A 23,245-nucleotide genomic window follows, 5' to 3' on the forward strand; every position below is an offset into this window, starting at 1 on the left:
TTCAAGGACACCACCTGAGAACCACTGCTGTATTTCACACAAAATGCAATGTTCTACGCGTGTTTCTCCCTCCAGAGGAAATGTGACCAGTATTGGCCTACCGAGAGCTGCGAGCAATACGGAAACATTGTGGTGACGCTGAAAAGCACCAAAGTGTACGCTTGCTACACACTGCGCCGCTTCCACATACGGAACACTAAAGTTAAAAAGGTAAACCAAGGGTCTGTTAATTCCTCATACCGAATCAATAGATTTATTTTGTCACTTACTCATACAAGCAGCAAAATCTTGGTGAGACATATTCCGCAGAGACTGTGCTTCTGCTGCCAACCCAACAATACAACATAATGCAGAACACTAAAGTGAAAGCAAAAAAATCCAAGAGGCTACAGACATCAAAATAAATGTTTTAAAAGGCTTTAAAGTGCTGCTGCAGCAGCAATCGCACAGAAACGAACGCATTTCGACCTTCCTGGCCTTCATCAGCGTTGACGAAGGCCAGAATGTCGAAACGCGTTCAAGCGTGGATGCTCCTCTTGATGTTTACGAAATCTGCACCCGGCATTGACCTATGCTCATTGAGTTGAACCTTTTGAAATTCCTCCTACTGAAAACTATAGTTTAAAAATGTAAACTAAGATGCTGTTAATTCCCCTGGTTTCTTTAGTAGACGAGGCTTTTCCCCCCCTTTTTCTTCAAGTGTGTGTGTGTGCTGTATTCTCTCTAATGCATGCACGCTGTTGTGTTTCAGGGTCAGAAGGGCAACCCTAGAGGGAAGCTAAACGAGCGAACAGTGATCCAGTACCACTATACCCAGTGGCCTGACATGGGCGTCCCAGAGTACACGCTTCCTGTTCTCACATTCATCGACCGCTCTTCAGCTGCCCGTACCGCTGACATGGGCCCTGTCCTGGTGCACTGTAGGTAGGGAACCACTCCAAGTCAAAGCAGGAAGGAGACATGGAATTGACCATACTGACACGGCAGCCATTTTACTAATATGTCCCGTCGCTGCCACACAACCCCACCCCCCAAGTGTGCCGTAAGAGAAAAATGGCCGCCGTGTCAATATCGTCTATCGTCCCCAGGGACAGATTAAAGCTTAACGTATGCTCCGTCGCACAGCAGCGCCACGTGCCGGAAACAGCAGACCTACAGTATAGGCTCTCAACGCGTCTCATCGCGAGCTTGTAGGTCTTCTGTTTTTGCCGCGCGGCGCCATCAGGCAATGAAGTATGAATCGGGGGGGCTTGAGCCTTTTGTCCTGGCCTGGTTAACGGCTCTCCCCCCCATGCCATGGGCCTGACGTGTTGCTGGTTAACGGCTCTCCCCATGCCATGGGCCTGACGTGTTGCTGGTTAACGGCTCTCTCCCCCCCATGCCATGGGCCTGACGTGTTGCTGGTTAACAGCTCTCTCCCCCCCATGCCATGGGCCTGACGTGTTGCTGGTTAACAGCTCTCTCCCCCCCCATGCCATGGGCCTGACGTGTTGCTGGTTAACGGCTCTCCCCCCCCCCCATGCCATGGGCCTGACGTGTTGCTGGTTAACAGCTCTCTCCCCCCCCATGCCATGGGCCTGACGTGTTGCTGGTTAACAGCTCTCCCCCCCCCCATGCCATGGGCCTGACGTGTTGCTGGTTAACAGCTCTCTCCCCCCCATGCCATGGGCCTGACGTGTTGCTGGTTAACAGCTCTCTCCCCCCCATGCCATGGGCCTGACGTGTTGCTGGTTAACAGCTCTCTCTCCCCCCCATGCCATGGGCCTGACGTGTTGCTGGTTAACAGCTCTCCCCCCCCCCCATGCCATGGGCCTGACGTGTTGCTGGTTAACAGCTCTCTCCCCCCCCATGCCATGGGCCTGACGTGTTGCTGGTTAACGGCTCTCTCCCCCCCCATGCCATGTGCCTGACGTGTTGCTGGTTAACAGCTCTCTCCCCCCCCATGCCATGGGCCTGACGTGTTGCTGGTTAACAGCTCTCTCCCCCCATGCCATGGGCCTGACGTGTTGCTGGTTAACAGCTCTCTCCCCCCCATGCCATGGGCCTGACGTGTTGCTGGTTAACAGCTCTCTCCCCCCATGCCATGGGCCTGACGTGTTGCTGGTTAACAGCTCTCTCCCCCCATGCCATGGGCCTGACGTGTTGCTGGTTAACAGCTCTCTCCCCCCCATGCCATGGGCCTGACGTGTTGCTGGTTAACAGCTCTCTCCCCCCATGCCATGGGCCTGACGTGTTGCTGGTTAACAGCTCTCTCCCCCCCATGCCATGGGCCTGACGTGTTGCTGGTTAACGGCTCTCTCCCCCCCATGCCATGGGCCTGACGTGTTGCTGGTTAAATGCTCTCCCCCCCCCATGCCATGGGCCTGACGTGTTGCTGGTTAAATGCTCCCCCCCCCCCATGCCATGGGCCTGACGTGTTGCTGGTTAACAGCTCTCCCCCCCCCATGCCATGGGCCTGACGTGTTGCTGGTTAACAGCTCTCTCCCCCCCATGCCATGGGCCTGACGTGTTGCTGGTTAACGGCTCTCCCCCCCCCATGCCATGGGCCTGACGTGTTGCTGGTTAAATGCTCCCCCCCCCCCATGCCATGGGCCTGACGTGTTGCTGGTTAACAGCTCTCCCCCCCCCATGCCATGGGCCTGACGTGTTGCTGGTTAACAGCTCTCCCCCCCCCCATGCCATGGGCCTGACGTGTTGCTGGTTAAATGCTCCCCCCCCCCCATGCCATGGGCCTGACGTGTTGCTGGTTAACAGCTCTCCCCCCCCCATGCCATGGGCCTGACGTGTTGCTGGTTAACAGCTCTCTCCCCCCCCATGCCATGTGCCTGACGTGTTGCTGCTTTTCTCTGCTCTTCAGTGCAGGGGTCGGCCGGACAGGAACCTACATCGTCATCGACAGCATGCTGCGACAAATCAAAGACAAAAGCACAGTCAACGTCCTGGCTTTCCTCAAACATATCCGAACACAACGCAACTACCTGGTCCAGACAGAGGTACTGGTGGGCGTGTGTATTTCAATACAAAATGTTGTCTCTCTCTCATGTCGGTTCAAAGCGGTGTAGATTATAAAAGTTAAGACGGACATTCAGGTGAGAAAAATAACAAAGAGAGAACTGCAGTTATAGAGCTTAATACTGTGGCTGAGATCAATCAGGATTCATCTACAGTACGGTACACTGCTCTAGGCTTATAAAACGTCCTTCTATCATTGGCCGTATTCACACGGCGCCCAATTTTTGCTGTTATGTCATACATCTTTTAAGTATGACATAAGAGCAAAATGGCTGCCGTGTGAATATGGTCGGTGGAGGTCTTTCACTATACATTCAAGTAGGTTACCAATGTGTACTTTAGGGGTGGGACGATATATCGATATATCGATATATCGCGATACTTTCTCCCGCGATAAATAATCGATATGCTGCCGAAAAATATCGGGGGAAAAAAAAAATGGTTTTTTTTTTTTTTTTTTTTTATTATAAGTTTGTGATACGTTGTTTTTCCTACTCTGTATTTGTGTAATGATGATTTTGAACGGTTTGGTGCTATTTTATGTGTTTATGAATTGAATACAAGGACTATCGTGATATATCGTTGGTGAATTTTCATGCAATATATCGTGATATCGCAATATATCGATATTTTCAGATATCGTGATATATCGTTGGTGAAATTTCTTGCAATATATATCGAATATCGTGATATCGCAATATATCGAACATCGTCGAATATCGTGATATATATTGTTATCGTGGGCCTAATATCGTGATATATATCGTATCGTGAGGTACCCATATCGTCCCACCCCTAGTGTACTTCCAACGAGTAGCTTCCAGATGTACTCGCCTTTAGGTTGCGTCACTTGCTATATAATGTAGCAGTGTAATTGTGTGTGTATTATTTTCATGTGGCCTCTCTGTAACGGATTGCCTCTCTCTCTCTCACTTACTGACTTACGTGAGAGAGAGAGAGAGAGAGACAGTAAGTAGACTTTATGTCTACTCCTTTTATCCCCATGTTTCCCTCACGGTCTCTCATTCACCTTGTAGGAGCAATACATTTTCATCCACGATGCTCTGATGGAGGCTATTCTCTGCAGAGAGACGGAGGTGCCCGCCTGGCAGCTCCACGGTTACGTCAACAGCATCCTCACACCCAGCTTGTCAGGTCGCACACGCCTGGAGAAGCAGTTCAGGGTGAGTGATCCCCCCCCCCCGAGAGCCTGAGTGGCCCCGTCCCGCCTTGTTCCTCTCCTGTTCGCCATCTGTGAGGGCAGCTCAGACAGAGATCCGTGCTTTCTTAGCCAATCAGACGCTTCTTTGCATAGCCGTTGTCTAGGACTGGGTCTGTAGGGGTGGGACGATATGGGTACCTCACGATACGATATATATCACGATATTAGGCCCACGATAACAATATATATCACGATATTCGACGATGTTCGATATATTGCGATATCACGATATTCGATATATATTGCAAGAAATTTCACCAACGATATATCACGATATCTGAAAATATCGATATATTGCGATATCACGATATATTGCATGAAAATTCACCAATGATATATTATTCAATTCATAAACAAATAAAATAGCACCAAATAGTTCAAAATCATCATTACACAAATACAGAGTAGGAAAAACAACGTATCACAAACTTAAAAAAAAAAAAAATGAATATCGATATTTTTCGGCAGTATATCGATTATTTATCGCGGGAGAAAGTATCGCGATATATCGATATATCGTCCCACCCCTATGGGTCTGTCTCTCTGATGGTGGCGCTGTTGGCTGTAATTAAGTCATGACTGTCGCCACCGCCGACTTGTTACCCTAAAGCCCCGATCAATGTTTCCGTTCAGTTCCATCTCTAACCAGCAGGGAAGCTGAACTAATTTAGCCTGGTTCCAGACGAATCTGCTATTGCAAAAAAAAAAAAAAAGCCCTCAGATATTGTCTGGCCATGCCAGGCTAGAACGAATTGGCCTCAGCTAATCTGACTCAATGTTAGTGGATTGTGGGGTGCCTGCATATCATAAAACATAAAGAATCTCAGACTAATCCCATCTCAAACTAGCTGTAGTTTTTTTTTGTTGCATGCAACTTAAACCTCCAACAATTCTTAACCCATTAAGACCTGGAACGCATCTGTGTCACTTTAGATGTCTTTGGCTATTCAAAAATAGCAGATATACAAGCTCATAGCGCGGCACCGAAATAAAAAAAAGTGAAATCTTGTTGGAAAAAAAAATCCTGCCTAACGATGATGTCACCGGTAGACGGGTTTCTGGACTGTCCACAGCCCCTCCTATGAGACACAGACCAAGTAGAAAAAAATTGTACCATTTTATCATCAGCATTAGTGAGGACCAATTATATGAAGATTGGTTGAAAATGGGTGAAGTCGTCCTTTAACTCTCTCAGTGCCAAGCCCCGAGTTATCCCGAGTTTTCTCTGAGTACCCTCCCTGCCAGAACGAGAAATCCCGAGTTTTTACTTTTGACTGTGGTCGCGCTATTCTGTTTATTTTTCATGATCACTTTCGCTTCCTGACTCCTTCAGACTCATTGGGTTCCGGTTTCATGACGCAGATTCCGTTTCCGGTTATAATTTTTTTCCCCGCGATCATTTTTGGCCAGAATAGGGAAAGTCACGGTTTTTCACACGGTATAAAAAACGAACGGAGAGGTCTACTTCTATTCTCTTTGGTCTGGGCGACGATCAGTCATCGTAGTCGTGTATCACATCGTAATTTAGCCTGATCAGCGATTGTCGGAAATGTTACATCCGGTTAATGACCGGATGTGACGTAGGCCTGTTTGGGAGGGGGCGAGCGAGTCAACGAGGTGATCAATGTGTCGATTTGCTGCTCTCTACTGGTAGAACTGTCGTATGGGTTTAAAAGTGTAATCAGATAATTTATTTGAATGAAAAATTAAAAAATTTAAAAACACGCAAATTGCTGGCACTGGGGGAGTACTTTATGAAAATACTCTTGGCAGTGAAAGAGTTAAAGGGTTAAGACTGTGGACTGCGGAAATAAAAATCCCTTATTATTACAGAATTCCGTGACAGCTCCGCTCGGCGAGCCGTGTTCTGTTCTTGTACTTCCTGACCCGTCCCTCTGCCCTCTATATCTCACCAGTTGCTGACTCAGTGCAACGTGCGCTTCATAGAGTGCCTCAGCGCCCAGAAAGACTGCAACAAGGAGAAGAACAGAAACTCCTCTGTGGTTCCCTGTGAGTATACGGCATCAATTCATACAGCATGGGGTCTCTTCCACCGGGGGTCCGGGGACCCCTAGAGGGTCCTCGGAGTTACTACAGGGGGGCCGCCAAAGCTTTGTGTGATAGGAACTTTTTATTTCTTTTTTTAATTAACCACTTGAAAGCTAGCGTCCCTATTCTGGGGGGAAAAGTAGCCGATATACAAGCTCACAACGTGACCCCATTGTGAGCTTGTAGATCGGCTATTTTCGGCGAAGAGGTTTGGTGTAGAGGGGAAAAAAGAGCAGACCAAGTACAGAGCCAAATGTGAAGTTAACCAAGTATTGAGGGTTTAAGTGGTTAAATGTCTGAAAGTAGACATTAACATGAATACAGAATATTAACTCCCTCAGTGCCAGAACGAGTTATCTTGAGTTTAAAAAAAAATATATATATATATAATATATATATATTATTATTTCTTTTGAAACAAATGTTCAGAACCCAAGATATCATTATCTGAAGATTTGCAGCTCCATCCACTCCTTGTTACTTTGAAAAAATAAATAAATTTGCTGGCACAGTATGAACATATTTTTGTATTTCATTGGCACTGAGAGAGTTAATAGAAAAGATCATGTGCAAACAAAAACATTTGCACAATACTGATGAATTCTATGAAGCCATCTACGAAACACAACACAATTTTATACAATATGTAATGTGGGTCCCTGCTTCATCTAGCTAAGGGCTCCTTAGCCTGAAACACGTTGAAGACCCCCTGTCACACAGCATTCCATTCTGCTTCTGATTTTGTCCCTTTCCCTTGAAAGTCACAAACGGCATGAAAGTCAGGACCGTGGCTGTTGTTGCCGACATAATATCCTTTACACAGTAGATGACCTTACTTACATATTCACGTTTATCACATTCTGACATTCTGTCCGTCCTGACGGGAGAGAACGGCATAGTTGTTCCTATAGCAACAGAGAGGCGTATTTGTGATCATCAACATAACATGGGCCTGGAGTGTGATTGGAAAGGTGTTTTGTCTCTCTCTCCACAGCGGAGCGTGCCCGGGTAGGACTCGCTCCACTCCCCGGAATGAAGGGAACGGATTACATTAATGCATCTTACATCATGGTATAGTATGACGCTTTCAATTGCACATCCTTATGCGTTCTCATACTGTATGTGTGCTGTACTGTATGTGTGCTGACATTTGCTACAGTCAGCAAAGTTTAGTTTATTAAACACTCTATTAGCGGTTGCCCTGTCTCCACAGCCATCTGTCACCACGATTTATCGTCTGTTGATAAAGGAACGAGTGTAAATTGCAGAATTAATTATTCACAGTAGGCACCAATGCACATAGAGGGGGAAAAGCTGTAATGATTATATACTGTAGTTGACTATATGGTGAGAATGACTTAGGATCATCCACGCCTTCGTGCAGACTGTTAAACAACCCACCTCTGTCACACCGCAGGGCTACTACAGGAGTAATGAGTTCATCATTACCCAGCATCCTTTGCCCCACACTACCACAGATTTCTGGAGAATGATATGGGACCACAACGCTCAGATCATTGTTATGTTGCCGGACAACCTGGGCCTGGTGAGTACCCACCTACCTGCTGTATTACCGCCTTTATGTTTGATCTTTATCTTGGCTTTGACATTTTTACTTTAGTGCTCATAAATATACCAGTAAACAACATATCAATAAGTACTGTGTGTCAACAGCATCACTAGTAGAATAGCATAGTTTCTTTTCATTATCAGAACCTTTTGCTTGTTAATTAACTCATTATATAATTAATTAATTGCAACTTTGTTAGACCCATCAGTTATGTAGTCTACTGCCTAATTTATACCCTGTCTCACGATGGTGTCACTCACTGAAAATAACAGATCTACAAGCTCACAATGCGTCGCTCACCATGAGCAACACTGCCGTACGACAGGGAATAAATCCGACTTAAAGACAGGGTGCCGTGATTGTCAGTGATCTCCCCCCCCCCCCCCTAAAACATAATCATCAGGTATTATGGTTATACTAGGAGGAAGATTTATTTCAAAAAAGTATACTGAAATTGTTCAAATTGTTTTTATGTGGACACGCCTCCAGTTCATTAAGTATACCTGGTTCTCACCTTAGCACCTCCTCCACCACCTTAGCACCACCCACCTGTCCTAGTCCCTCCTCCTCATGCCCACACCTGTTGTGTTATGATAATGAGGGGGAGGGTATATTTTTACTATGTCACTAAAGGGCTGTTTTTCTATTGGCACGTTTGACCCTCAAGGTTTCAGCCTCCAGGTAGAAACTCAAAATAGTCAGAGAAGACATAAAACACCATAAAAACACCACCAGGGGGCTTAATGAAGTTCTATCAACCTCATAGACACATGAAAAACAGAAAAAGTGCAAAACCATGGCACCACCTCTTTAAGGTTCAAACAGACCACATTGTGTGTGTTGATATTCAGTCTCACTGTTCGTCTGCAGGCGGAGGACGAGTTTGTTTACTGGCCAAGCCGAGAGGAGGCCATGAACTGTATTGCCTTTACTGTCACCCTCATCAGCAAGGACAGACTGTGCCTCTCTAATGAGGAGCAGATAATCATCCATGACTTCATCCTGGAGGCCACGCAGGTACACCCGTCTTCCTCACCTGATCTCGTTTTAACCACTTAACACATTGGGTGCCAGAGGTTTATTAAAATATTATACTTTGAGTGCCAGGACTTTTTAAACATTTTGAACCTTTTTCAAGTAGTCACAAAATATTTTCAGTGATCACCGTCCTCACGGTGATCCCCTCATTACACACATACAGGTCTCGTACAATCGGGGGGAAAAAATTTAAAACATTCGGAAATCCATTCCATAGTTGCAGCCAGTTGAAAATAGTTAAATTAACATTGTAAAAAAAAAAAGTGCACAGGAGCCGAGATACAGGTTTTTGAAGTCATAAGTTAACCAGGAGGTGGATTGGAGTCTAAATCTTGTAGGAGTGATATTTCCTGTTGCTGTGAAGGAAAAAAAAAAAAAAAATTAAAACGTATATATACGGTTTTGGCACTCAACGTTAGTATGCGCAAAACCGTATATATACGGTTTTGGCACCCAATGTGTTAAGACCTATACAGTACTTTGTCATGTAATGTATAGTGAAAATAGGCTAAAGCTCACGCCACGTTGCAATGGCACAGGGCTGGGCAATTGGATGAAAATATATCAAAACCGACATTCAGAACCAATAACTCATGTAGGTTAATCGATTAATTAATGTCGTCTACACGGTATGAATGAGTTGACATGAAAAAATGTGAATAGATTGCGGACTTAGCTCTAGATCTACTTGCTCACAATGAGTTGCATTGCAAAGCATTGTGAGCTAGTAGATATATTATATAGGATACGTTGCTGGGTATATATTGGTTGATTTGGTTTGTATTATTATAATCTTTTTCTATTGTGTTTGTATTGTGTTTTTGTGAGTGATTGGTTTAATTTATTTTATTGGTTACTGTATGTTTTTCTTATTTTCTTTTCAAATAAGCTTTGAATTTTTAATCACCTTTGAAAAATGTCTGTAATGTGTTGTTGGTTTATTGTATCTTAATTGTTTTTTTATGTTTGTTATCTGTTTTCTTTTTAAAAAAAAAGGAAAGAGCATATCATGTACGGTATGTTGCAGAATTAGTTGCTCAATAAAAATATTTGAAACAACCGCAGCAAAATGGCCGCTGTGACCGCCAATGCGGTTGGCATAGTGATTATTCTCGCTATTGGTCCTCTTAGAGTGTGCTGTACATAACTGTGTGTGTGTGTGTGTGTGTGTGTGTGTGTGTGTGTGTGTGTGTGTGTCATGTATAATAGGATGACTATGTCCTGGAGGTGAGACATTTCCAGTGTCCCAAATGGCCCAACCCTGACGCTCCTCTCAGCAGCACCTTTGAACTCATCAATGTCATCAAGGAAGAGGCCATGAGTCGGGACGGCCCCACTATTGTGCACGATGAGTACGTTTATCATAGAGGATATGTTTTGATTTGAAATAAGATTCATTATTCATTACAGTAAGTCTAAATAAAAGATCAAATTTACTAGTTTTTTTTACTTGATATTTAAATTAAACGTTGCACACAATTTAGGGACTTCTACAGTATATGCTTTTTAATGGATAACAACTTTCCAATCCATAACTTGTAGATCTGCTATTTATTCGCAGACCCATAAAAATGGGTTGCTAGGCGTTTAGCTGGGACACAGACTCTGCATTCTGCGTTGCCGAGGCGTTGTGAGGCGTTGTGAGCTTGTAGATCGGCTATTTTCACAATATTTATCTGTGGAATCGAGTCAAACTAAATTGAACGCCTCAACTCCTACTGTACATTCCAAGAGCTTATCAGGGCGGGGGACCCCGAGTTCAAATATGATTATTTTGGGGGGTCGTGGCCTAAAAAGGTTGAGAACCACTGTGACATACAGTAGATTGTTTGAAATGACCGGCATGTTGTTGCTACTTCCTTCCAGGTACGGAGCAGTGTCTGCAGGGATGCTGTGTGCCCTCACCTCCCTGTCCCAGCAGCTGGAAAATGAGGGGGCAGTGGACATCTATCAAGTGGCTAAGATGATCAACCTCATGAGGCCAGGAGTCTTCACTGACATAGTGAGTCCACATTCAATGGCAATTAAAGAAAATATATCGAAACAGACATTTCTTTTTTTTTTCAACAATATGTTTATATATATGATATGATACAATAAAAAGAAAACAGAAAACAAAAATGAACATTTACATTAAATTATACAAGACAATTATTGAAATGACAAAAAAAACAACTAAAACGAAGACAAAAGAAAAACATACATAGGCATCAACACTACTCCTCTCCAGATTCTTCCATTAAATGTGGCAGATTATTGTTTTCCATGTATTGAATAAAGCAACCCCACACCTCCTGAAACATCTCTTGTTTGTCCTTAAGTATGTATGTGATTTTTTTCTAGAGGTAGGCATAAAGACAATTCCCTGAACCACTGTGCAATGCTTGGTCTGTCCGGCCTCTTCCAGGTCAATGCAATTACTCTTTTAGCTTGTAAGAGACAAATGTCTATGAATATTCTATCACTACGCCTTATTCTTTGTCCAACTGGGTAGAGGCCTAGCAGGAAGAACTTAGGTTCTGGTACAATGTTAATTGAAAGTATCGTTTGTATTTCCTGCCCAATCTCCCTCCAAAAGTCCATCAATCTTGGGCATGACCATAAGCAGTGGAACAATGTACCTCTATCTTCACCGCATCTGGTGCATAGGTCCGGGATATTGTTATTAAACTTATTAAGCTTCACAGGTGTGATGTACACTCTCATGAGCCAGTTATATTGAAGGAGTTTTAGGCGTGTATTCCCAGTCTGGGATTGAGCCAGTTTACAAGCTGTACTCCATTGCTCCTCGAAACAGACATTTAGAACCATTAACCGACTTAATCTTTCTCATGTAGATTAATCGAATAATGAAGATGCAGAGTTATATCTATTTTCACTATTTTATATATGGGTCAAAGACATATAAGGTTTTCTGGGTATCAAAACATTTAAACGGCAATTACAATTCCCTGAAAGAGTTTTTGAGCGGTGCCAGCCGCTCCAACAAGTGGCCGAGTGTGTTTGTCCATATGTGTGTCCGTATGTATGAGCACGGCAGCAACAGCTGCAGCTGATTGCAACCAAGGGTCCAGCATCCGCCTTTGAAATTGAGTCTATATAGGAAGATGGGCGTGATGATTTGATTGACAAGCTACACAACCAATAGCATTCATTCCCCGCCCCCGCTCTTGATTGACAAGCTACCCAACCAGTAGCATTCATTTCCGGTTGCGCAGGATTTGACGCGATATGAAGCAATATAGAAAGATTTGAAATTGCTGACAAATAGGCTTCATATACGGTCTGTAGAAACGAATGGCGTCCCTCTGTCCATTCGTTTTACTGTATATGATTGCAACACAAAGATGCAACCAGTTACACTAACTAGTCCATACCCGTGGGGGGATATGCGCACGTGATATGGCAACCCGGGAGGCAGTTCGTCCCATAGCTCGCGGGGCCATCCCACAGCTGGGCAGCCGTAACCATGGTGACATTCTTTTACACAAAAACGCTAATAAACAGCTGAGATTTGGTGAAATCGGTCAATGGCTGTGTGCAGATTAATTGCTCCAGCCACTAAGGAGAACCGGGCAGAAGAGATTTTGGCCTCACCACCACCACAGAGGTTTCTAGAATTATAGTAGGATTAAACACAAACAGGAGACAGTGCAACACATGCGCCACTTAAAGACATACTTACAATTACTAAAAATACTTAAAAGAAATAAACGTCAGAAAAAGTTACTTGTTTATCTACTGTATCTGACCTCAGTCCCATGTTTGTGTGTGTGCGCGTGTGCGTGTGCGTGCACAGGAGCAGTACCAGTACCTGTACAAGGCCATGCTGAGCCTGGTCAACTCCACAGAGAGTGGGCTGAGCCCCATGTACATGGACACTAATGGGATGGTGGTGATGGCGGACGAGTCGGACCCAGCAGAGAGCATGGAGTCTCTCGTCTAAAGACGCTGGTTCACCCAACAGGCACTTAACATTTGTGACAGTCAGAAAAGACATACGAGAACTTTGGAAAAAAATGTTCCTGAGGCCTTTTTTTTTGCCAGACTCTTGGTTAAATGAATAACCTTATTACTTTTTTACACTGATAAAAACTTTTTTGATATTTATTTTTTGTCTCTTTTTGTTTTGTTTTTGTCTTAAATGTTATCCTGCTGAACGTTTGCACCAGTTTTAAGTTGACGTGAGGGGGAAAAGAGCAGCTCTGTCCAGTTTGCACTATACTATCAGTGTTACTGCCGAAATGGACTGAGCGGAAATCTACATATAGTTAAGCCCCGGCTGCACACAACACATGTCGGCTCGTGGACTGCACTGAGGCGCACCTGAAACATACAGTAGGAGCACCAAGACCCAGATGAGTTCAGGTGATCCACTACCATCAAATATTTCAACTCAAGCCATCATAACCCATGACATAGGAAAATCCAGAGTGTTACTTTAACAACTTAAGCCCTATTGAAACAAGAAAAGAAAAAAAGAAGCTCACAACGCATCACATCGCAGTGTATTGTGAGCTTGTAGATGGGCTATTTTAGAAAAAAAATTAAGCATTTTTTAATTGTTTCCCAAAATAGGGATGCCATGCAAGGGTTAAAGTGGTTCGTTCTGAAAGTGTAAGAATGGGCCCGTAAGTGTCTGTCCTTACACTTCCAAACAATGGAACAGGAGCACACACCAGTAGTAAGGAGGTGCTGACCACAGGGAAATGACTGTTTCAAAGAGAAGAGGTCGCACGTAGTCACGATGCAATCATTTATTTTATTGTTATTTAAGACGCCAACGTTTCGACAAAGTATGTCTTCTTCAGTGTAGGGCATACGCTGAAGAATACACTTTGTTATTGCATCGGTTATTGCATCGTGACTACAAGCTGTGCAAACCTCTTTTCTTTGAAACAATCCTTACACTACTTCCCACAATTATTTTAACAGCTCAGCATGCATCACATTACTTTGTCATCTGGTCAACCTAACTTATTCCAGGCTATACCCTACAAGTGGGTTTGGCTCTTATTTTCAGTTAAGAGACTTAATGACTTGCATAATATTCATATCTTCTGATCCAAAATATCTCACTGCTGTTTTTTTTTATTTTTTATGAACTCATGAATTATTTCGTTGGAAGTGGTTATAGCATCTAACGTGAACATTTATTGCTTCATACAAGGATTCGTATTGTTTTGTAATATATGCTATATCCATAATAGTCAATCAATGTTTTTGAATACTTAATACCTATTTTGTCCACTGGCGTTGCGTGGATCGATATTTTTTTGAAAACACTACAGCTTGTGATCTTTGGCCTACAAGGCTCCATTTGTATTGTTTTTACAGCTTTGTTAACCCTTTAAGACCGGGGGACGCATCTGTGTAACCACTTTATCCATATTTTATACTTTTGGCTATTAAAAAATAGCAGATATACAAGCTCATAGCGTGGCACCGAGTGCCGCGCTATGAGCTTGTAGATCTGCTATTTTTTTTTAAATCGTGTTTTTTTTTGTGCAAATCTTTGAATATATATCTATAAAGCAATTGTTTTTTACTCAAATCTTTGCTTCTGGGGGTCCCTGGATTATTTTTTTTTTAGATGGGGGTCCGCAGCCAAATACATATCGTTGTGGGGCTCCTTGACACTGACATTAATATTATAGCAACGTAAGTGTTTCAGAAAACTGTTTTAAACTGATATAGAAGACATTTGTAGAATCCCCAGAAGCAATAACATTTTAGCTAGAAATGCTCGCTTTAAATATATATATATTCAAAGATTTGCACAACATTTTTCACGATTTTTCAAAAATAGCAGATCTACAAGCTCATAGCGCGGCACTCGGTGCCGCGCTATGAGCTTGTATATCTGCTATTTTTGAATAGCCCAACGAAATCTAAAAATGACACACAGATGCGTTCTCAGGTCTTAAAGAGTTAAACACAGCTTTTATGTTTTATCTGATGTTGCTGTATACGTTCTATCCTTATTCACACAACACGTATAATGGAGGGGCAATGCTTTATTTCGTCGCTGTCCGGTGGAAGCCTCGTATGTCCAAAAACTGTTACTTTTCAGAAAATGGTAAAAAAAATAACCTGTGTTCCAAAGGATCCAATGTAGTTATCATTTAGTCACAAGCTCTTGTTAATACTTTTCGTTGGTTAAATATTTATAAGAAAATGAAAAAACAATAAAATCCGCACACCAGAATGCTGCTCCCATCGTGGGTTATTATTTCTTTGTTGGTAACGTTTCAGGCCGGGAGGCTTTTTCTCAGACCTCTCAATATTTATAAAGCCCACAGCAGTGGTGGAAAAAGTACTCAAATTCTTTACTTAAGTAAAAGTACCAATACTGCAATATAAAAATACTCTGTTACAAGTAAAAGTCCAGAATAAAAAATTTACTCGAGTAAAAGTACAAAAGTATTGGCATCAAAATGTACTTCAAGTACCAAAAGTAAAAGTACTAAATATTTTAAAATAGCCGATCTACCAGCTCTCAACGCGTCGCGGTGCGACGCGTTGTGAGCTTGTAGATCTGCTATTTTCAAATAGCCTAGGTATAAAACAGGGCTAAAGTGGTTAATGTATGTTTTATAATATCATAATTTATATCTGAAAAGTAACTAGTAACTAAAGTTTTCAAATAATTGTAGTGGAGTAAAAGTACAATATTTGCCTCTGAGATGTAGTGGAGTAGAAGTAAAAAATATTGGAAATTGGAAATACTCAAGTAAAGTACAAATACCTCAAAATTTTACTTAAGTACAGTACTTAAGTAAATGTACTGTACTTAGTTACTTTCCACCACTGGCCCACACAGACAGACTCAACCATTTTCACTTTCAAACATTTTTTTTAAAATGGCCAAAAAACAGCAAATGCACAACCTCACAGCGCATTGCACCGCAACGGGTTGTGAGCTTCTAGATAGGATATTTTTTAGACTCTTGTATGACACTGTAGTATGGCGAAGTAGAGCATTCATTTACCAAAAAAAAACACAAAAAGTTGAAGCATGGAGATAAGAGGTTTTTGCCCGACAGCAACGATTTGTAACCAAAGAGGTGGTTCAGAATTGCAGCACAAAGTGGTTTGTTCCGAAGCACAAAGTGGTTTGTTCCGAGGTCTTTTTTTTGTTTTTCTATCAACATAATGAGACAGCACAGTAGGGGTGCAACAGTTAAACAAAATAATCCATTTTAATCGATTATTTCAAAAAGATAATCGATCATTTAACAAAACAATAAATTAATAAATTATCCCTGTTCTGGGCATGTCATTAATATAGTTGAAAAATAATAATCAACAACGGTGAAAATAGTGGTTAATCGATTTGTTGATGTTGTATAATTATATACATTTTTAAATATAAAAAACATCCTTCTTGATTATTAAAGGTAGGGTAAGTGATTTTCTTTGGTTACAATAAGTGTTAAATAGCTCTATGTTCTGATAGTACTCATTGCTATAGAGTGTTTGTTCAGTTAAAAGGAGTCTCCATGTCTCTCCAGCTCTTTATGAAACAGAAAATACATTTTCGTTTCAGTTTCATTTACAATTTTATCCAATCAGGACGGAGAACTCAATCAGGATATAGATTAAACAAGTGAAATTGGAAGTGATGACACTAAGAAATGAGCAGGCAAAATTGGAACTGGAACACCATAAAAATGAAGCTTAAAAATGGGTACTTTCTCCTGATTGGCTGAGATTTTGACACCTACCGGAAAATGTATTTTCTGTTTATTAAAGAGCTGGAGAGACGGGGAGACTCCTGTTACTGAACAAACACTCTATATCAATGATTACTATCAGAATATATTGTTTTAACCTTTTAACAAAATACTTTTTGTTTTAACCAAAAAATATCACTTACCCTACCTTTAATGAATCCAAAAAGTTATCGATGGAATAATCGCTTAGAAAATAATGGATAGTTACAGCAGCTTCCCAGTTTCAAAACCCAACGTCATTCAATTAACCACTTAAGCCTGACTTATGCTTCATCATACGATGGACGGTGTGCCGTGGCCAAAACAGCTGATGTACAAGCTCAACAAAATTCTGTCACGTGACACCAGCCTCTATGACGGAGTATAAATTAAGCAAATAGGCAAATTTTTGGGAGAATTCTCACATAATAATGACATGCGTAAGATAGGGACATCTGAGGGGAACATATTATGCAAAAAAATAGCAGATCTGCTGTGAACACATTGTGAGCTATTTTGGGCAAAAGAACTTTGGTGTAGAGCGGTCCAAGTACATTTGTAGCTCCGAGCCGTTCCACTAAGAATAGAGGGTTTAACCACTTAAACCCCATATGGTTGAGCGGAGTCCCACAGGGCTCTATACTAGTGTATTTTCTGTTTTCTGTTATTGTGGGGAAAGCTTTCGCTGAAAATAGCTTTCCCCACCATGCGGGTGCTGGGGGGTTTAAGTGGTTAAACAACTTTCTGTTCTGCTATCCTCAGGAACTCGCCGTAAATGGTCAGAGTGCATCATGCTTTCCTCACATTCATTATTATAAATAATCTAAAACCAGACTCTCTAATTCTTTTTATTTTGATCATCTGAGCTGATATGTCATGTTCAGTCTATAAATATAACCCATGTTCAACCCTTTCCGCTCATTGACTCATACCCACTTGTTCTATAGTGACAGCTGGCCTTTTTTTCTGCTCACACCCCCCCACTTCTCTATGAGAAGAGGCTGCTAAATAGTTAAGATTCTCCAACATTTGGAGAAGAGCCCAGATTTCTAATTTAATTTAACTCCACAACAAACTGCTTTCAGCACCAACTGTTGATTTGTCTTTCTTTTCCTTTTTATTGAACTCTTAGCCGTTTGATGTTTCTGTTTGTTTACAACATGAGTGCAATTTGTTTCTAAGCCATGCTCACATTAACTTCGAGAACAAACCTCTTTGAATCCTATCTATTCTTTGTGGTCATAGAATTTTATATTTTCATACAATGTATTGGTTTGAAACGTGGCCCTATAACTAATATTTTTGTGGAGAATGTATGACCCAAATCTCCACAGTCAGCAAATTCAGTCCCACACTAAATCATTTATCTTCTCCTGAGATTCATACTGATTTATTCCCAGAATTTGCTGACATTCTGCTGGGCCAGTAAGTTTGCCGCGGTCCATTGAAGCCATGTTGGCAGTTGTTCTATTTTGTAACTTGAAAATGAATAATAAAATGGTTTTGTCCATTTATTATATTACATGTTTATATGATAGTATCATAGTGTTGTATTACTATGATACTGTGATATACCATATCATAGTGTAATAGTGTTATTTAATACGTAAATTGTATTGCTATACATGAAATAAAGTATGGGTTTTGATGTACTGCAACCTGGTATTAAAGTTTTGGGCAGATCACCATCATAAGGTTATCAAGACTAGCAGCACAGCTAAATATCCTACTACTGCCCCCTGCTGTTCATTATAGAACTTGTCAAGCTCAAGGTTATTATAGTTTTCCATTTTTCATTTGTTTAAGTTTTAGTTTTAATTTTAGTTTTTCTGTTTTAATTGTAATATGGGGTCTGGTGAAAGATTCAACGAGGTCAGAAAAATAGCAAATAGCAGATCTAAAAGCGTCACGTCGCTATGCGATGTGAGCTTGTAGATCTGCTATTTTTGAGGATTTTTGACAAGGACAACATTTTCTCTATGACTTTAGTTTTGTAAATACACAGTTTCAGTTGGTGATCTTTTTTTTTTTTTTAAGCCTCGTTTTTATTTTTATTTCAGTGAACTAAAAAGTTTTCTCCAATGCTAGTTTTAGTTATTTGGTTAGTTGTAGTTAACTCTGATAACCCTGGTCAGGCTCAGGGATGATGATGTCCATACAAAACCTGCAGTAAGTAAACATCCAGCGACACACATGTACAGTAATTTATTTAGAGGCCACAGCTCTTGCATATTACAACTGTTGGCTTTCATAAGGCAAAAAGCAAGAATGAATCCACCAGCTATAATTCACACAGAAAACGGAAAGCGTTTGGGGAGGTTGGGGACCCACGGGCATGCAGCAGAATGGCTCAGAATGCAAATGTACAGCATTATATATATATACAAAACAACAGTACGACCCAAACTAATGCCACACATCTCATTCTACACGGTTACAGAACAAAGACAGACCAACTTTTGTATTTATTTTTTTTGTTTTAAATAAAAAAAGAAAATTATCTTTAGCTTTTTCTTTGTAAAAGTGCAACTCAATTAAAATAGAACCCGTTTAAAGGCCTTTTTTTAATGTTGAAATAAAAATAGAGTCTCCCAAGTTATCAAAATGGAGCTATGAGAATATTGCATCTCTAGAATACACTCCTATTGGTTCAAGATTCCTTTTGAACCACGTCTAATTTGTAAATGTGAGATGAGGTCACACAGCTTTGACACATGATAAAAATGCAAGTCTAGAACTTCCTGTTGATGTCGATAACAGCGAGTAGACGAGAAAATGTTTATCCTTAACAGCAGAAAAAAAAAACATAAATACAGAGGTTTAGTTTTCAGTTTGAAGCAGTTGGCATTCACTTAAAAACAGACGAGACAAATATGCTTAATTTATACTCCGTCGTAGGATGGTGTCGTGCGCTGCGAATTGCAGATCTACAAGCTCACAGCGAGTCACTGTGTAAGCTTGTAGATCTGCTATTTCCAGCCCATGGAACACGATCCTACGACAGAGTATAAACAAGGCTATAAAAGGGTCCATACACTCATCACAACTATGTACCATTAATGAATGGAGAATACGACAAATAAGCGCCATATAGTTTTGCATTGGACAGGGACACACTTAATAATCTCACTCAACATTGTCAAAACAAATGGTACTCCATATTGCTTAGTAACACAGAAATGAATTTTTAGAAATGAATGAGTCAAAGATAGGTGCTATCTTTATCATGACACAGCTAGACTGTCAATCATGGTTTATTCATTTTTTTTTCAACATTTTTTTTTTTTTTGAATTTTTCCTCTGTATAAGTACAATTTTTATAGTTAATAGTTCCTTCATAGGCATTTTCGAGCTGACAAAGAGGTCCTAGAGTGGCTATCTGAGTAACAGAGTCGGTACATGCATTGGTTACCAGGCTAAGTCAAAAGTGTGATTGGGGGTCGGACTCGCAGGGGCGGGGCGATGGGCGGGGGGGGGGGGGGCTATAGGAGTGGAAAGGGGGTCAAGGGTGGAGTGGGTGGAGTGGGGATGGATTGTCAGTGCAGGTGCTCTAGTCATCGTCTTCATCCTCTTCATCACTGTCCTTCATGGAGATGCCCGCCATGCCTCCCTCCCTGACTGACGCGGTGGCCTCCTCCAGGGTCAGCCTGTTGCACGGTATCATACATCTTGCTGTTGAGGGTGGAGTCTAGCACCCCCTGCAGGCGGAAGTCCCGGTACTTTTTCTACAGGTGGAGAAAATTGATTGATTGAATACTTTATCAGTCATAAATGTAAACAGCACGAGGTACAGTCAGACATTTAGGCTAAAAGTCACACAAAAAAGTCCCGGGGACTATAAAGTTATCAGTGTGTGACACAAAAAATATTCCCACATTTTGTTATGTCATATTCATAGGCCCCAACCGCAGTGGTTGAGGATATTTACAGCATGATTTGACATAATACAACTTTTTAAAAACATGTTTTATACTGGACGTGAATGGAGGCATACAGTATAACTTGTTGTCAATATGACATTATCAACATGATGTCCGAGAACATGAAAGCCATGCCGTTATTAGTGTGTGTCTTATATCTAGTGTGTGTGTGTGTGTGTGTGTGTGTGTGTGTGTGTGTGTGTGTGTGTGTGTGTGTGTGTGTGTGTGTGTGTGTGTGTGTGTGTGTGTGTGTGTGTGTGTGTGTGTGTGTGTGTGTGTGTGTGTGTGCGCGCGTGCTCGCATGCCTGTGCTCGCATGCCTGCATAATATCTACAGTACCTTTGCAATCCTGATGAGGATTTTTAGCTGGTATACATGGAGCTGTTGGTCCATGCGTTCGGTCAGCCAGGTTCCCAGTATGTTCATGGTGGCAGTGTACCATTGCTGAAACACACATAAACACAACGCTCTCCAGCAAAACACACAACCACACGCATACTCAAAGACAGACCAAACACATGTAACGCACTACAGATAAGCACACCTCTGATGGAGCAACACACACAACACATACAGTGAGCGAGCAAAACATGTGTTGAACCTGGAAACTTGCAGTTGGCACAATACTTCCCAATGTTTAATGATTCCATTTTCTACCAGATGATGGTAGGTTGATAGAAAAATGGTTGGTCTACACTAGGTACCTCAGACGAGTGGAATATGTACCCCAACTTGTCACTAAACACTGTAGCTTGGGACACAATAGTAAAATAGTACTATGTCATGGACCAGTTCCAAGTGTCACTAAACACTGTTGTTTGAACTCATTTTTTTTCCAGAACGAGTGTGGACCCCCCCCCCCCCCCCCAAAAAAAGAAAAAAGAAAAGAAAGAGAGAGAGAGAGCCCTGGAAGACAAATAAAATGAATTGTCCATGCATTAAAATGTGTCCTTTGTCTCCATCTAGAGGCATTGGCCATCATTGTCACCACCAGTACATCTGTGGCACAGGTGATACTTCAAAGACCTGTTATTTTCACTTTGCACCCAAATCCTACAAAGTTAAATATTCACTACATCAATTCCGCCCCAGAAATGCAATCGTCCTTGCTTCAAAGCCACACTTAATGTGCCAGTGCTTTGAAAACAATTGTTGTCTTGGCTCTCTCTGTGATCTGATTGTTCATTGTGAATCATTATTATTGTACATTACAATAGACCACATAACTAATTTGTTTGCCTCTGAAGGTAACATTGTGTACCTAATTTACCTAATTGATTTGAGGTTTGCCAAAGTGAAAGGTGTTGAATAGTTTTGTAAACAGCATACCCAAGTTTTCATTTGCTTAAAAAAACTCATGTTACTAGTAATTCATTCATGTTACAAGTATTGTTGTAAATTAAAACGTCATAGAAAAATTTATTAATTGTTATCCAGTGGCTTAAGGGTCTGATCTTCTACATACAATTACAAATAAATTAATTGGACCAGTGTTTTGATCGTAGCCATTTTCAGGGTCTTAAGCCCAGTCCACACAAATGATTCAAAACGCAACTAAATTTGGTTGCAACTTGCAACCAGTTGCAGCGTTCTGAATTGTCCCGTTGCAGGTCAGTGCAGTTTTGTGATTCTGTGGTGTTTTTTTGCAGTTGCAACCTGTTGCATTGAAAATTATTGGTGAGGACTGGTCTTTACCAATACCAACATAATGTATACAAACAAAAGCCAACAATTGTGAGGAAAACCATAGAAGACTAGAACAATTTGCTCCTCTTGTGGGCCAGCAATGTTTCACAGCAATCGGACAAGTTCATGAGGCATTTTGTTCAAAACTGGCCACTAAAATCTAGGCCAATCAGGATGGAATATTAAAAATCAAACCGATAAGTCTTGATCACATGACCATAGAGATAATGTGTACCGATTTGCATGAGGTTTGGACAAAATCTGGAGGGGGAAAATAGTAACATTGCGAAGCAAACCCATAGATAATAAAATAGTTCCCTTGCTGCCTCAAACCATTGCAAGAAAAATAAATACATTAGAAGATATCAAACCAAACCATTTGCCTCTCTCAAATGAGTCCAATTCCATTATTTTTGAAATGATGAAACATATAAAAATCGATATGTTTTATAAAAGCTATTCTATTACATTGCAATATTACACAGCAATGATTAGCTGATGTGCCAATTAATCCTCCCCTCACATTGCTGTGTTGCCACTGCCCCTTGCTACGTGCAGGGACAAATATCACCCCCCCCCTGCCCGGCTTCCCTACCCCCGAACGACACCGGCCAATTGTGTTTGTATAGAGTATAGACACTCGACCGGATGCACCGTAGTGAATTTGAACCCCTCGAACTCCCCCTGTGCCACACGAGCGTCCCTGCAACAAGTGCTATTGAACGTGTACAGAAAGTCACTGAAATGACCACAGGCTCATTATTTGCATGTATATAAAAGATGATTCATATCTGAGGGCTTCTAAGAGCCCTCATTAAGTTTGATTTAAAGTTTTGGCTTGTTTGTTACTGAAGATGTTGACAAAAAGAACCCAGACTCATTTTCGACTAAGAATTAATGGGCAAAAGAAAAAACAGAATGAGAGTGAGTAGATGGTCAGCAGGCAGGGAGCGTTGGTGCTGTTGTCTTATACTTTCTTTTCAGGGGCAGAGTTTAGCTCCAGGTGGTTCAGATTCCAAGTTATAAGAGAACA

At 41.5% G+C, this 23,245-nt stretch overlaps 2 protein-coding genes and 1 long non-coding RNA gene across 6 annotated transcripts in view; 2 read left to right on the forward strand and 1 right to left on the reverse strand.

The window, feature by feature from the left end:
- Positions 1 to 12,847, forward strand: part of LOC308082248 (receptor-type tyrosine-protein phosphatase gamma-like) — a 164,200-nt gene extending 151,353 nt beyond the window's left edge. For both annotated transcript variants that reach the window (XM_080423929.1, XM_080423930.1), the window contains exons 20-30: positions 76 to 210; positions 752 to 924; positions 2,858 to 2,993; positions 4,050 to 4,196; positions 6,151 to 6,244; positions 7,278 to 7,354; positions 7,701 to 7,829; positions 8,724 to 8,870; positions 10,101 to 10,243; positions 10,758 to 10,893; positions 12,691 to 12,847. In XM_080423929.1, the coding sequence (XP_080280055.1) occupies positions 76 to 210; positions 752 to 924; positions 2,858 to 2,993; positions 4,050 to 4,196; positions 6,151 to 6,244; positions 7,278 to 7,354; positions 7,701 to 7,829; positions 8,724 to 8,870; positions 10,101 to 10,243; positions 10,758 to 10,893; positions 12,691 to 12,837 (1,464 nt within the window). In that variant the 3' untranslated portion in view covers positions 12,838 to 12,847. The remainder of the gene's footprint in view (positions 1 to 75; positions 211 to 751; positions 925 to 2,857; positions 2,994 to 4,049; positions 4,197 to 6,150; positions 6,245 to 7,277; positions 7,355 to 7,700; positions 7,830 to 8,723; positions 8,871 to 10,100; positions 10,244 to 10,757; positions 10,894 to 12,690) is intronic.
- Positions 12,848 to 15,071: 2,224 nt separating this feature from the next.
- On the forward strand, positions 15,072 to 18,258 carry LOC308082250. Its single transcript, XR_013932904.1, has 2 exons — positions 15,072 to 15,195; positions 15,715 to 18,258. It is a non-coding gene; the product is annotated as an uncharacterized lncRNA (long non-coding RNA).
- A 1,923-nt stretch (positions 18,259 to 20,181) lies between these two features.
- The window catches only part of cadpsb (Ca2+-dependent activator protein for secretion b), a gene marked incomplete at both ends in the record, with an annotated part of 105,382 nt that continues 102,318 nt past the window's right edge, over positions 20,182 to 23,245 (reverse strand). For all 3 annotated transcript variants that reach the window (XM_080423146.1, XM_080423144.1, XM_080423145.1), the window contains 2 exons: positions 20,182 to 20,331; positions 20,866 to 20,970. In XM_080423146.1, the coding sequence (XP_080279272.1) occupies positions 20,182 to 20,331; positions 20,866 to 20,970 (255 nt within the window). The remainder of the gene's footprint in view (positions 20,332 to 20,865; positions 20,971 to 23,245) is intronic.

The sequence above is a fragment of the Gymnoscopelus braueri genome (genome assembly GCF_963280865.1).
Source record: "Gymnoscopelus braueri genome assembly, chromosome: 3".
NCBI classification, from domain to species: domain Eukaryota; kingdom Metazoa; phylum Chordata; class Actinopteri; order Myctophiformes; family Myctophidae; genus Gymnoscopelus; species Gymnoscopelus braueri.